The following is a 14,281-nucleotide window of genomic DNA, read 5'->3' on the forward strand; positions in this document are numbered from 1 at the left end:
AGGAAAGGTGGCATACATCTTCACCCAGGTGTGTCAGCCTTGCTGTTAGCTGGAGTTCTCAATAACAGAAGCTGAGGCCCCTTCCATTCTCCTTACTCTTGCTCGAAGAGAACCATCCTTGGCTCTGTATCCTCTCTGCCTGGGGAGACAGTAAGCATATCCTCCCCTTGAGTCAGACATCTGGCTTTGCCACCTTTAATGAGGGACTATACCTTCAGAGAAAAGTAATGTAGGGGATAAGGGATCCTCAAGTCATGTCTTATTAAAACAAGTATCATTTTTAATTTGATCTTCTTCATCAGCATGGGACTCGGCACACTCTGCTGTTACTTTGGACCAAGTAGAAAAGAATTTTAGGGCCTTTTATTTTCCTATGGATTCTCCTTGTAACTCCAGACATGTTATGCTTTCCCTAACTTTTATCTGTCCTGTGTCCTGAGGAACGAATCAGAACTCTGGAGGGAGGATCAAACACAGCTGCAGATACTGATAGTTCATCTTACCTCTGACCACAACCCCCTAGAGCTAGTAAAGAAACCAGAGGATTCACAAGTCTGATCAGACATGTGACTGACTATAATCTTATTAACATCCGGCCTGTTTTATCCTATACATCCTGTAGCACGTAGCACATACTTTGTGCTAGTAAATTTGTTTGTGTTGATTAAATATTCTAGGCTAATACTGCTGACATACAACTTTAAGAAATGGGAGGTTAAGCCGGGCGCTGTGGCTCATGCCTGTAATCCTAGCTCTTAGGGAGACAGAGGCGGGAGGATACCTTGAAGCCAGGAGTTCGAGACCTGCCTGGGCAATAGCGAGACCCTGTTCTCAAAAAAATAAAGAGAAAAGAAATGGGAAGTTAAAGTCCTACTAAAAACTATTCATTCCAGCATAGTCAACAGAGAGAGACAGGTATATATATTCTTTAATTAGCTGGGTGCCAGGAGACAGAGGCAGGAAGACTGCTTGAGCCCAGGAGATCAAGACTGCAGTGAATTATAATCATGCCACTGTACGCTAGCCTGGGCAACAAAGCAAGACCCTGTCACCAAAAAAAAAAAAAAAAGTTTCCTATGAGTACATGCTTACAATGAAGTACGTAATTTTTGAATGCTAAGAAATATTTTCCTCATTTCTGGAAGTGAAAGCGCTTCTATGTTTGTAGAGTTAACATCTTACTTGCCTGTAAAGGAGTATATTTGACATTTACCAGAAAGATGATGGCAAATGACAGAGCTTTGGTCAGGAAATTATACATTTGCTGATTATTAGGGTATAAGTCAATCTGTTCAAAACCTTACCTGACCTAATGCCAGCCAAGGAAGGCAGCAAGCAACCTGAAAGCAAGAAAAATGCAGCCGTGTCCATCTAGACATGAGAAACCCCTCTCATCAAACATGCTCTGTGTAACTGAGGTATAAAAAACTTTAAGCTGGCTGCAAAGAGTAGCTCCCATCTGTAATGCCAGCACTTTGGGAGGCTGAGATGGGAGGACTGCTTGAACCCAGGGGTTCAAGGCTGTCAGTCAGCTATGATCACATCACTGTACTCCAGCCTGGGTGACAGAATGACCCTATCTCAAAACAAACAAACAAACAAACAAACAAAAAGTAATCATCCTGGTGAAATCCTCTGTATGTATTATTTCTAGGACTTTGAGTTTTTTGTGTGTGGTTTGGAGGGGCAAAACAAATTTCTTCTGTCAATGAAACTGTTCCTGCTTTCAGTGTGAGCAACAATGGTTTAAAACAGCAACAAAAACTGCCCACAAAACACCTCCTTCTCTTTACTGTCTATAAAAACCAAAAGGTTTTATGTGAAATTTGCACACAGAAGTCACCCAGAGTCCATTTATTCACTACTGATGACTGCGCTTCCCTCAGACAGGCCTCACTTTCAGTAGCTCCTCTTAAGAATGAGACTGAGGTTAAGATTTTTTTTTCAAGAACCTATATTTGGTTAGTCTCTCTCTCTCTCTCTCTCTCTGCGTGTGTGTGTGTGTGTGTGTGTGTGTGTGTGTGTGTGTGTCTCTCTCTCTCTCTCTCACGTATGCATGTGTGTGCATGTGAGAGAGAGAGACAGGGTCTTGCTCTGTTGCCAAGGCTGGAGGGCGGTGGTGCAATCATGGCTCACTGAAGCCTTGACTTCCTGAGCTCAAGCGATGCTCCCACCTCAGCCTCCTGAGTAGCTAGGGACTATAGGCACATGCCACACCTGGCTAATTTTTTGGTACTTTTTGTAAAGACTGGGTTCTATGTTGCCAAGGCTAGTCTCAAACTCCTGGCTTAAAGAGAGCTTCTTGCCTCAGCCTCCGATAGTGTTGAGATTACAGGTGTGAACCACCACGCCCAGGAAAATTTCTCACTATAAACTCAGCAGCAAAGTCAAATAAAATGTGTAATGACTGACTTACAAGGTGACACACAGTGACTTATGGCAAAATTGTACGTCTTACTGAACTTTAAGTCTACTGGTTTGTCATACACACTGACTAACAAAGCAGTTAAGCATCATTCTCACAGATAAAATATTAAATTTGAAATGATAAATACAATAGACACAATGTTTAAATAGCTACTGATAATGTGTGAGTTCTCTAAATGGTAGAAATCAACACTGTAGAGCACTGCTACTCAAAAGTAGCAGGTCATCAAACTATTACCATCCCATGACAAGATCTGGAGTCTAGGCCAAAATGTCATCAACACTGAGAAAGTCTAATTATGAAAAAAATAACTGCACTAAACAGGGTGCTTAGTGATGCAGGCTGATTTACATTCCAAGGCAATCTTACCATCTTGTCACTGACAGGTGAAAAGTTTGCACACAACACATGAATAGCCCAGTTTTAAAGTATGAAAGCGCTCGTTTAAGAGGAATGTATACAGGTATCATCGGTTTTCACAAAACACTGAAAATCTGTAAATACCTGTTCCTGTAGGTCGTAGTCATAGCTGTCATGCAGCAGAAGACTGAGGACATACCGAGTGTAAATCATGGCATCAATGCCACATTTCTCGAGCTCTTGTCCCAGCCAGGTCTGCACTGGACCCAAAGCATGAAGCAGAGACATTTCAGAAACAGACACAGGGCCTGGATAAGAACTTGAGGAGCTTTCAGATGACAAACCATCCACAACAACTGTACAGATAGGGTACATGAATTTAGGTTGCCGACATCCTTAAAATGTGAAGCATTTTCTGCAGTTGATATTCTGTTGGTATCTGGAGGGGATTTTCACTCCAGTAAAAAGGAGAGATGCTTGACATGTAGGAGAAGCATTTATTTTTGCTGGTAGTCAGCCACCTAAAACAGACTTTCCCTCTTCAGGCATGACCAATCAATCAACATCCTGATAGCAACAGACATGTAGATGGGATTTTCTACTTTAATTTCACATTGAGGCCAAATGGAAGTCTCCGGCAGAACCTACAAAAATGAGAGAGGAGAAAGAAGTATGCATTATATATAGATAACAATAAATTGTTGACCATTTGAGGGAAAAAAAAATCAATGAACTGTCCTTGTTTATTAAAATATTTTTGGTATCTTAGAACATAAATTTTTTTCCCCCTATAATCTTTGACATTTTATACTTCTAAAATGAAGCCAGGCACTGTGGTACCTCCCTGTATACCAGGCAACTCAGAAGGTTGAAACAGGAAGAAAGCTTGAACACAGGAGATCCAGGCTGTCCTGCACCATGATTATGCCTGTGAATAACCCTGCACTCCAGTGTGGGCAACATATTGAGACCTTGTCTCTATAATTAATTTTTTAAAAACTTAAAACAACACTGTGAACTTTTAAAAGCTTAGTATCATTTAAAATAAATGAAAAGCTGATGCTCTGCTTCTGCTCAGTTTTACCCATTTTTTTTCTGTTATCTCGAGATTGGACTAAAAACTTTGTTTCTGTAATGCTGAAAGAACTTATCAACTAGCAAATCACTAGCTCGTATCTAAGTATAACAGAAATAAGTAGAAAAAGAGTAATTTCTTTGAAATACTGGGGTAAAAAAACAGTTCTTTAAGTTTTATACAAGTAATCAATTACTTTGTAAGGCTCCAGACTTTAGGATAGGTCATCTCTGATTTCATACAAATTAAGGTGGAGCACCAATTTGTTTTACAGCCAGGCTATACCAGGCTATATTGTTATATCTGTCAAAACTTTTCTTCTTATATATATGTGGGCTGAATTTCTTAGTTTTTACGATAGATGACACACTTTTAGCTTAACAGCTTTCCTCCCTCAATTAACATACTTTCAATATGTGAAAGTAATCTAACAATGGCTTTATTAAATCACAGTATTCTTTATATTAGAGTTCTGGCTAATTTACAAACCACTAGAAAATGAAAACTGTTACATGAATTTTAACAGACAATAAGAGGGCTACCAAAAATTACTTTCAAAGTATTGTTAATAAATGTTAGTAAAAGCATCAAGTCAGAACAACAAATGCTATTATCCAAAGATTTAAGACTGAGTTTCTTGCATTTTATCTATCACTATGTAGTAAATTTTACACACATTAAATATAAAGAAAACAGTTTTAAGTTCACCACAGGACTAAGTTACTAAATCAATGGGTCACTAATACATATTTTGGTACTTTAAAAAAATCCTCTCTACTATACTATCTTTTCTGAATTATGAAAACTAGATAAATTAAAGCAAAGATTTTCTTTAACTTTCACCAGCTGAACTTTTCCAGCTGACTTTCAAAACATCTTCCATAAGTCATTTAACATTTGGATCTCAGGATGCCAGAGATTGTCGATTAAATACTACACTCAATTCTGGAGATGTCACATGAAGCAATTGACAAGTTGGTTATCATTCAGTGAAGATGAACCAAGATGGTGCGAAGACTTGAAGCAATGGTTAAAGGAACCAAGTGAGAGAATCTAAGGCAGCCTGAATTCACAAGAAAAAAATATGAGAGGGCTGCATAGAAAAAAAAAAAAACACCAGAGATTGCAAAAGGTTGCCCTCAAGCATTTAGCAGAGTAGAAACTGGTGCATGCGAGGAACTAGCCAAGATACAGGAAAGGATCATCCAAAATAATAGGAGCAAACAGCATCTGATGCTCAACAGGGCTAGAAAATGTGCCTGTTTCCCACCAGCCAGGCTGGAAAACCTCACAATTCAGAGGACACTGGGTAGTCAGAAAGGTCTTGTCTTAGTTAAGTGGAGGGATAAATGGCTCTACACTAAACACTGCTCTGGTCCTGCCTAAGAAAACTTAAAATCAAGACCCCAAAAGACCAAATTGTTTCAAACTAATTTCCCTGTGGTCCCAGAACAAAGCTCAAGGATATTTATTTATTTACTTAGAGAAAGAGTCTCACCGTGTCACCCAGGCTGCAGTGCAATGGCATGGTCTCGGCTCACTGCAACCTCCACCTCCTAGGTTCAAGTGATTCTCCCACCTCAGCCTCCCAAGCAGCTGAGACTACCAGCGTGTGCCAGCACACCCAGCTAATTTCTGTTATTTTTAGTAAGGATGGGGTTTCACTATGTTGGCCAGGCTGATCTCAAACTCCTGACCTTGTGATCTGCCTGCCTCAGCCTCCCAAAGTGCTGGGATTAAAGGCATGAGCCACCGCGCCCTGGACACTCAAGGGTATTTATAGGAACACCTGAGAAGGTAAAATTTACAATGTCTGACATTGATTCCAAAATTAGCAGGCATGAAAAGAAGCAAAACAGAAAGGTAGTAGAAACCTGAAGAAAAATAAATTAACTGAAATAGACCCAGAGTTGACACTGAAGTTACGAGTTGAACAGTTACTACAATAATATTCCATCTGTTTGAAAAGCTAAGTAGAATATGAAAGATAAAACCTATCATCTCTAGATAATATCTAGAGATGAAAACTATAATGTTTGAGATAAAACAATACACAGCATGAAATTGATGGCAAATCAAACATTTTGGAAGAAAAAATTACTAAAATTTAAACTACAAAATAAACTATATAAATGAAATAGAAGAACTGCTAAAAATCAAATGGCACACCAGTGAGCTGTGACAACTTTAAGAAACTTAATATACATGTAATCGATGACTGAAAGGAGAAAGAAAAAAGTGAAGCAATGACAGCTGAAAAAATTCCAAAATTGATCAAACTAAAACCTACAGAACCAAGAAGCTTAATGAACTCCAAGTATAAGAAATACGAAGAAAATGACTCCTAGAACACTACAATAAAGATACTCAAACTTGTGATCAACAGAAAAATTTTAAAGCACTCGAGAAAAAAGAAACACTAAATATAACAAACGAAAGATAAGTATGACATCGGATTTCTTGTTGGAAACAATGCAAGTGAGCAGATAATGAAGCAAAAACTTTAAAGTACTAAAAGAAAAAAACTGTTAACTTAGAATTCTACACTCATTAAAAATGTCTTTCAAAAAGATACCTGCACATGCATATTTATAGCAGCACAATTTGCTACTGCAAAAATATGGAACAAGCCCAATGCCCATCAATCAATGAGGGGATAAAAAAATTGTGGGATATGTATATATACACCATGGACTACTACTCATCCACAAAAAGGAACAATATAATGGCATTTGCAGTGACCTGCAAAGAACCAGAGACCATTATTCTAAGTGAAGTAATATAACCAAGCTTTGTATGTTTTCACTCCGAAGTGGGAGCTAAGCTATGAGGATCCAAAGGCATAAGAATGATACCAGTGGACTTCAGGGACTCGGAGGAAAGGGTGGGAGAGGGGGTAAGGGATAAAACCCTACGAACTGGGTAGACTATACACTGCTGAGGTGATGGGTGCACCAAAATCTCAGAAATCACCACTAAGGAACATATTCATGTAACCAAACACAACCTGCTCCCCTCAAAACCTATGGAAATAAAAAATAAAAATAAAAAGCAAAAAATTTTTTTTAAGACTTTCAAAAATGAAAGTGAAACAAATACTTTTTCTGATATGCAAAAACTGAAGGTATTTATCACCAGCAAATGCTATCATTTAAATATCCCTCCAAGTCTCATGTTGGAATTTAACTGCAATTGTGATGGTATTAAGAGGTAAGACCTTTAAGAGGTGATTAGGTTACAAGGGATCCAACCTCATATCACAGTGGTGGGCTCCTGATAAAAGCATAAGTTAGCCCCCTTTCTCTCTGTCTCAAGCATTCTCACCTACTCTTACCCTGCTCATCATGTGATGCATCCTGCCACGGCATGACCCTCACTAGATGCCAGTGCCATGCTTTTGGACTTCCCAGCCTTCAGAACTGTGAGCCCAATAAACTTCTATTCTTTATAAATACATAATCTGTGACATTTCTGTTATAGCAACAGAAAACAGACTAAGAACAAAATATGGATTCAAGGGAACAAAGAGCAGCAAAAATAACAACATCTGTCTTATTATTTAAATATCTTTAAAAGATAATTGGCTGTTCAAACAAAAATAATATAAAACATTATGGAGCTTGTATTTAATAACATAAATATAAGTAAAACGTAAACCAACAGTAGTATAAAGGCCAGGAGTGGAGAAATGTTAAGAATACTATTATAAGGTTCTTGTATGAAATGGTGTATCTACTATCACTTGAAGACAAACTCTGATAACACAGCTGTCAATAATAATGAATATAAATGACCTAAGCACATCAATTAAAAGGCAGAGATAGACTGAATTTTAAAACATCAAGATCTAATTATATTCTGCCTAGTAAAAAACCTTCCACCTAACTTTTCCCACAGAATTCAAATTTATTTTCCTAAATGTCAAGCTCGTAGATGTAGCCTAAATGTGCAAGCTTTTCCCCAAATTTCTCTACCTGCTCTACCCGAGTAAGATACGGCTTTTTTTTCTTTTTAACTTTGACTTAAGATTCAGGGAGTACATGTGCAAGTTTGTTACCTGGGTATGTTGCATGATGCTGAGGTTTGCCGTATGAATTATTCCACTGCCCAGGTACTGAGTACAATACCCAACAGTTAGTTTTTCAACACCTACCACCTCCCTCCCTCATCAGTATAGCAGTCTTCAGTGTCTACTGTTATCATCTTTACATCCATGAGTAACTGATGTTTAATTCCCACTTGTAAGTGAGAACATTCAGTATTTGATTTTCTGTTCCTACATTAGTTCACTTGGGACAGGTGTCCCCAAACTTTTTACACAGGGGGCCAGTTCACTGTCCCTCAGACCGCTAGAGGGCTGCCACATACTGTGCTCCTCTCACTGACAACCAATGAAAGAGGTGCCCCTTCCTGAAGTACGGCGGGGGGCCGGATAAATGGCCTCAGGGGGCCGCATGCGGCCCATGGGCCATAGTTTGAGAACGCCTGACTTAGGATATTATCCTCCAGCTGCATCCATGTTACTGCAAAGGATATGATTTCATTCCTTTTTTTATGGCTGCATAGTATTCCATGGCATATATGTACCACATTTTATTTATGCAATCCACTGTTGATGAACACCTAGGTTGATTCCATATTTTTGTTAGTGTGAATAGTGCCATGATGTACATATGAGTATATGTGTCTTTTTGGTAAAACAGTTCTTTTATTTTTGAGATGTACCCAATAATGGGATTGCTGGGTCAAAATGGTAGTTCTGTTTGAAGTTCTTTGAGAAATCTCCAAACTGCTTTCCACAGTGGCTGAACTAATTTACATTCCCACCAACAGTACATCGGCTTCCCTTTTCTCTGCTTCCTCACCAGCATCTGCTATTTAACATCTAATAACAGCCATTCTGACTGATGTGAGATGGTAACTCATTATGGTCTTGATTTCCATTTCTCTGAAAATCAGTGATATGCAACATTTTTTTTCGTATGTTTGTTGGCTTCTGTATGTCATCTTTTGAGAAGTGTCTGTTGATGTCTTTTGCCCACTTTTTAGTGGGGTTGTTTTTTTCTTGTATTAAGTTTCCTATAGATTTTGGATATTAGAGCTATGTCAGAGGCATAGCTTGCAAATATTTTATCCTATTTGTAGGTAGTCTGTATATGAAATGGCATATCTATTAATACCGTACACTGTTTACTCTGTTGGTAATTTCTTTGCTATACAAAAGTGCTTCAGTTTAATTAGATATCAACTGTCAATGTTTTTGTTGCAATTGCTTTCGAGGACGTAGTCACAAATTCTTTCCCAAGGCCCATGTCCAGAATGGTGTTTCCAAGGTTTTTTCCAAGGGTTTTTATAGTTTGAGGTCTTACATTTAAACATCTACTATCCATCTTGGGTCAATTTTTATACATGCTGAAAGGCAGAGGTCTATTTTCATTCTTTTGTATATGGCTAGTCAGCTATTCCAGCACCATTTATGGAATAGGAAGTCCTTTCCCCGTTGCTTATTGTTGTCAACTTGGTTAAAGATTCAATGGCTACAGGTGTAGGTAGGCCTTTATTTCTGGTTCTCTATTCTGTTCCTTGGTCTATGTACCTATTTTTGTACCAGTACCATGCTGTTTTCATTACTGAAGCCTTATGTATAGTTTGAAGTCAGGTAACATGAAACCTCTGGTTTTGGTGTGTTTTTTTTTTTTTTTTTTTTTTTTTTATTTATTTTTTTTTGCTTAGGATTGCTTTGGCTATTGAGGCTTTCTTTGGTTCCATATGAATTTTAGAATAGGTTTTTTTCCCCCAATTCTGTGAAAAATGACATTAGTAGTTTGATAGGAATAGTGTTGAATCTGTAGACTGCTTTGGGCTATATGGCCATTGTAATTATATCAATTCTTTCAATCCATGAGCATGAAATATTTTATCATTTGTTTGTGTTATCTACAATTTTTTTTTTTTTTTTTGAGACAGAGTTTTGCCCCTGTTGCCCAGGCTGGACTGCAGTGGCGTGATCTTGGCTCACTGCAACCTCTGCCTCCCAGGTTCAAGCGATTCTCCTGCCTCAGCCTCCCAAGTAGCTGGGATTACAGGCATGTGCCACCAAGCCTGGATAATTTTCTATTTTTAGTAGAGATGGGGTTTTTCCATGTTGGTCAGGCTGGTCTCGAACTCCTGATCTCAGGTGATCTGCCCACCTCGGCCTCCCAAAGTGCTGGGATTACAGGCATGAGCCACAGTGCCCAGCCCTGTTATCTATGATTTTATAGTTCTTCTTGCAGAGATCTTTCCTTGGTTAGATGTATTCCTGGGGCGGGGTGTGTGTGTGTGTGTGTGTGTGTGTGTGTGTGTGTGTGTGTGTTACAAATGGGAATGTTCACTGAAGAAACCGCTGAGTTAGTGTCAGTCCAGGGAGTGTATTCTTGATTTGGTTCTTGGTCTGAACATTATGTGTGTATAAAATCCACTTCCACTTTATATTTTTAAGACACAAACAGGTTAAAAGTAAAAGGATAGGGCTGAGTGCAGTGGCTCACGTCTGTAATCCCAGCAATTTGGAAGGCTGAGGTGGACAAATCACCAGGTCAAGAGATCGAGACCACTCTGGCCAACATGGTAAAGCCCCCCTCTACTAAAAATACAAGAATTAGCTGGGCATGGTGGCACGCATCTGTAGTCCCAGCTACTTAGGAGGCTGAGGTTGCAGTGATATGAAATTGCACCACTGCACTCCAGCCTGGCAATAGTGCAAAGAACCCAAGGTGGTTAAGTGCAAAGGAGGAGGAATATGGAAATACAATGACCTCTCTTTGCTGTCCAGTTTTTTGCTTGTTTTAGAACACAGACATCTGCAGAGCAGTCTCCATACATTTAAACTACATGATCCCCAAACAGTCCAGAGAGAGAGCTCAGAACATACATATTCTTGCAGTTTAATGCCTAGTATACAACTGTAAGCCATTTTAAGGACCTTAGGATTAAAAATAGCCCTGGTCCAAAGAAAATTATCGTCCAATGGCTAGAACGAGTCTATGCAGGCTTTGGGGTCAATATTAACATTGCTTTGTTCTGCACAGCAGTGACAGCATGGTGGAGTGATGCAAGAACAGCTGTTAAGCCAGGCTCACTCCTACGGCAGCCCCCAGGAAACCCTGTACTAAGTTTATATACATGCCACTCTGGGTCTCCAGGAGTCAGAGGCCTAGGTAAGGGAGTTTATAACCAGCCCAGGGACTAAACCAAATTTTTGAAATGAAAGCATTTTTTAATCTAGTCTACCTGTATTCAGAGTGATATAATAAACCCCAAATGGTTTGTCCATTAAGGGGGAAAAAAACCAACAGATCTAAGCACTTAAATTACTATATAATAGTCTCCCAACAAGTAGACGCAACATAATGCCACACTTCACATGAGTGATTTAATAATGAAGGGTTTTTAGGAGCAGTGAGGAGTTGAAGAAGTTCACAAATCTTCCCAAAATCTCATCCCTATGTAACAGTGTTGTGAGGAACATGGTACCATCTCTTTATACTCTTCATTACACATATTACTAAAATAATTCAAATTACAACTCCTATTAGTGTTCCTAAATAGTTATTTAGAGTATATTAACAGCATTTCTTATAAGCTATAAGAGACATACTATCTATAGTTCAGTTTCTTTAGTGTTCCAGTACAGCAGACATGTGGCCAAGTTAATTTAAATATTGTTATTTCCCTTTTCTGTAATACGCTGTAAATAATTTTAGCTGTGATTACAACATGTGAAAATTATTTCAAAAAGCATATTCTTTCTGACATGGCTGCATAAACACTATTTGTGGACTGTTCTCTCAAATTACTTTTGTTACAGCACAACTCATCAAAAAGAACACCAGACAGTAAACAGTCACAAATTGGGCTTCTCTGGGCAAAATGTAAAATGTGGCCTTTGTGGAGAAAAATCCAGGCAGCGCTATTCAACTGATATATTCCCTTGCTGAAATGGTCGTTATTAGCACCACAGCACTTCTTTCCTTCTTTTGTTTATTGTATATACCTTCACTATCAAAATTTTAAAGTATTTTTAAAATATAAAAATAGAATTACACACTCATACATAATTTCACCATCTAATATTCACTGTATTTTGGTGTGCTTATTACTAGTGCTTTTTCCTTTGCATAGGACTTTATCATTATTTGAGACAGAGATTCGCGCCATTGCACTCCAGGCTGTAGTGCAATGGCATGATCTTGGCTCACCACAACCTCCACCTCCCAGGTTCAAGCAATTCTCCTGCCTCAACCTCCCAAGTAGCTGGGATTAGAGGCATGTGCCATCACGCCGGCTAATTTTGTATTTTTAGTAGATACAGGGTTTCTCCATGTTAGTCAGGTTGGTCTTGAACTCCCGACCTCAGGTGATGCACCTGCCGCAGCCTCCCAAAGTGCTAAGATTACAGATGTGAGCCACCACGCCTGGCAAATTTATTATTATCTCTACATATTAAATAATACCATACATATATTTTAGTATTTTTTTCCACCTAGCATTATATCATCCCCACGGTGTTCTAAGACCTTTACTGCACTGTCCAATATAGTAGCCACTAGTCACATGGGGATATTTTAAACTAAAAGTCAATTCCTTAGTCACACTAGCTACAGTTCAAATGCTCAATAACCACTAGTAGCTAGTGTGCAAATACAGGACATTTCCATAGTCACAGTTCTACTAGACACCACTGGTTTTGACTCTCTCCTCTCTAACAAATGACTGTGTTGAGCTTAACAAGGACTCATTAACTCTTTCAATAGAGTTCATATGCCCCTACCCATGTTCCAGTAGATTGTCCAAGGCACTATCCATAATACAGGCTACTAATCATAGCTACGTTGAAAAAACCCAATCTACCCAGAAGGAACTGTTTGAGAGAACTGGAAAACATCTACTTTATGTTTGACAGGTCTCAAATTTATTTCAATATAATTGTGGAAGGTTCAATGACAAAGTCAGACTGTGTGGAATAACAAGAAAACTAAAGCTTATTGACAAAACAAAGAGAGAACTGAGAATAATTAGGACAAGGGGTCAAGAACAAAGTGAAAGAAAAGGTTAGTTAAAACAGGGTATGCTGCAGAAACAACTCCCAAATTGCAGTAGCCTAACACAAAGGTTTATATCTAAAAAAAGAAAAAGAAAAACGAAATAGGCCAGGTATGGTGCTTCACTCCTATCATCACAGCACTGTGGGTGGCTGAGACAGGCAGACTGCTTGAACTCAGGAGTTCAAGACCAGCCTGGGAAAATGGTGAAACCCCATCTCTACCAAAAAATAAAAAATTAGCTCGCACCTGTAGTCCCAACTACTTGGGAGGCTGAGGGAGGAGAATCAATAGAGCCCAAGAGGCAGAGGTTGCAGTGAGTTGAGATCATGCCAAAGCACTCCAGCCTGGGTAGACAGAGCAAGACCCCGTCTCAGAAAGAAAAAGAAAAATTTACAGGGTACATGTGCAATCTTGTTACCTGCATAGACTGCAGAGCAAGTCAGGATTTATGCAATATCTGGCTCTCTATGTCTGGCTTGTGCCTTATCACTTAAGATAATGACTTCTAGTTCCAGCAGCGTTGCTGCAAAAGACATGATTTTACTTTTTTTTTTTTTTTTTTAATGTCTGAATAGCATTCTATTGAGCGTATATACTGCATTTTCTTTACCCATTTATTCACTGATGGACACTTAGGTTGATTCTATATCTTTGCTATTGCGAACAGTGCTGCAATACACATATGAGTACAGGTATCCTTCTGACATGTCCTTTTCCTTTGAGTATCTACCCAAAGTAGATAGTGGGATTGATGAATTGAATGGTCATTCTATTGTTAGTTCTTTGAGAAATCTCCATACTCTTTTCCATAGAAGCCATACTAATTTACATTCCCACCAAAAATGTTTAAGAGTTCCCTTTTCTCTGCATCTGTGCAAATACCGATTTTGTTGTTGTTGTCGTTCTGGTCTTTTTAATACAGCCATTCTGACTGCGGTAAGATGATATCTCATTCTGGTTTTGGTTTGCATTTCTCTGATGATTGGCGACACTGAGCTTTTCTTCATATATGGGGTAGGCCATGTGTATGTCTTCCTTTTAAAAAAGGAGACATGTCCTTTGACCACTTTTTAATGGGAACTTGTTGTTTTTGTTGTTAAAGTGCTTGAATTTCTTGTATATTCTGGATATTAATTCCCTATCAGATAAATAGCTTGCAAATATTTTCTCTCATTCTACAGGCTGCCTCTTCAATCTGCCGATTACTTCTTTGGCTCCACAGAATCTTTTCAGTTTCATTAAGTCCCACTTGTCTATTTCTGTTTTAGTTGTCTGCGTTTTTGAGGTCTTAGTCACAGACTCTTTGCCTATATCAATGTCCACAAGAGTTTT

At 38.7% G+C, this 14,281-nt stretch overlaps 1 protein-coding gene across 4 annotated transcripts in view; it reads right to left on the reverse strand.

Annotated features, from left to right (window-relative positions):
* KIAA0232 (KIAA0232 ortholog) overlaps positions 1 to 14,281 on the reverse strand; it is a 91,381-nt gene that overhangs the window by 55,335 nt on the left and 21,765 nt on the right. For all 4 annotated transcript variants that reach the window (XM_074395862.1, XM_039468234.2, XM_074395863.1 and 1 more), the window contains exon 2: positions 2,933 to 3,432. In XM_074395862.1, coding sequence (XP_074251963.1) covers positions 2,933 to 3,163 — 231 coding nt within the window. In that variant the 5' untranslated portion in view covers positions 3,164 to 3,432. The remainder of the gene's footprint in view (positions 1 to 2,932; positions 3,433 to 14,281) is intronic.

Source organism: Saimiri boliviensis, chromosome 3, assembly GCF_048565385.1.
Source record: "Saimiri boliviensis isolate mSaiBol1 chromosome 3, mSaiBol1.pri, whole genome shotgun sequence".
In the NCBI taxonomy this organism is placed as follows: Eukaryota; Metazoa; Chordata; class Mammalia; order Primates; family Cebidae; genus Saimiri; species Saimiri boliviensis.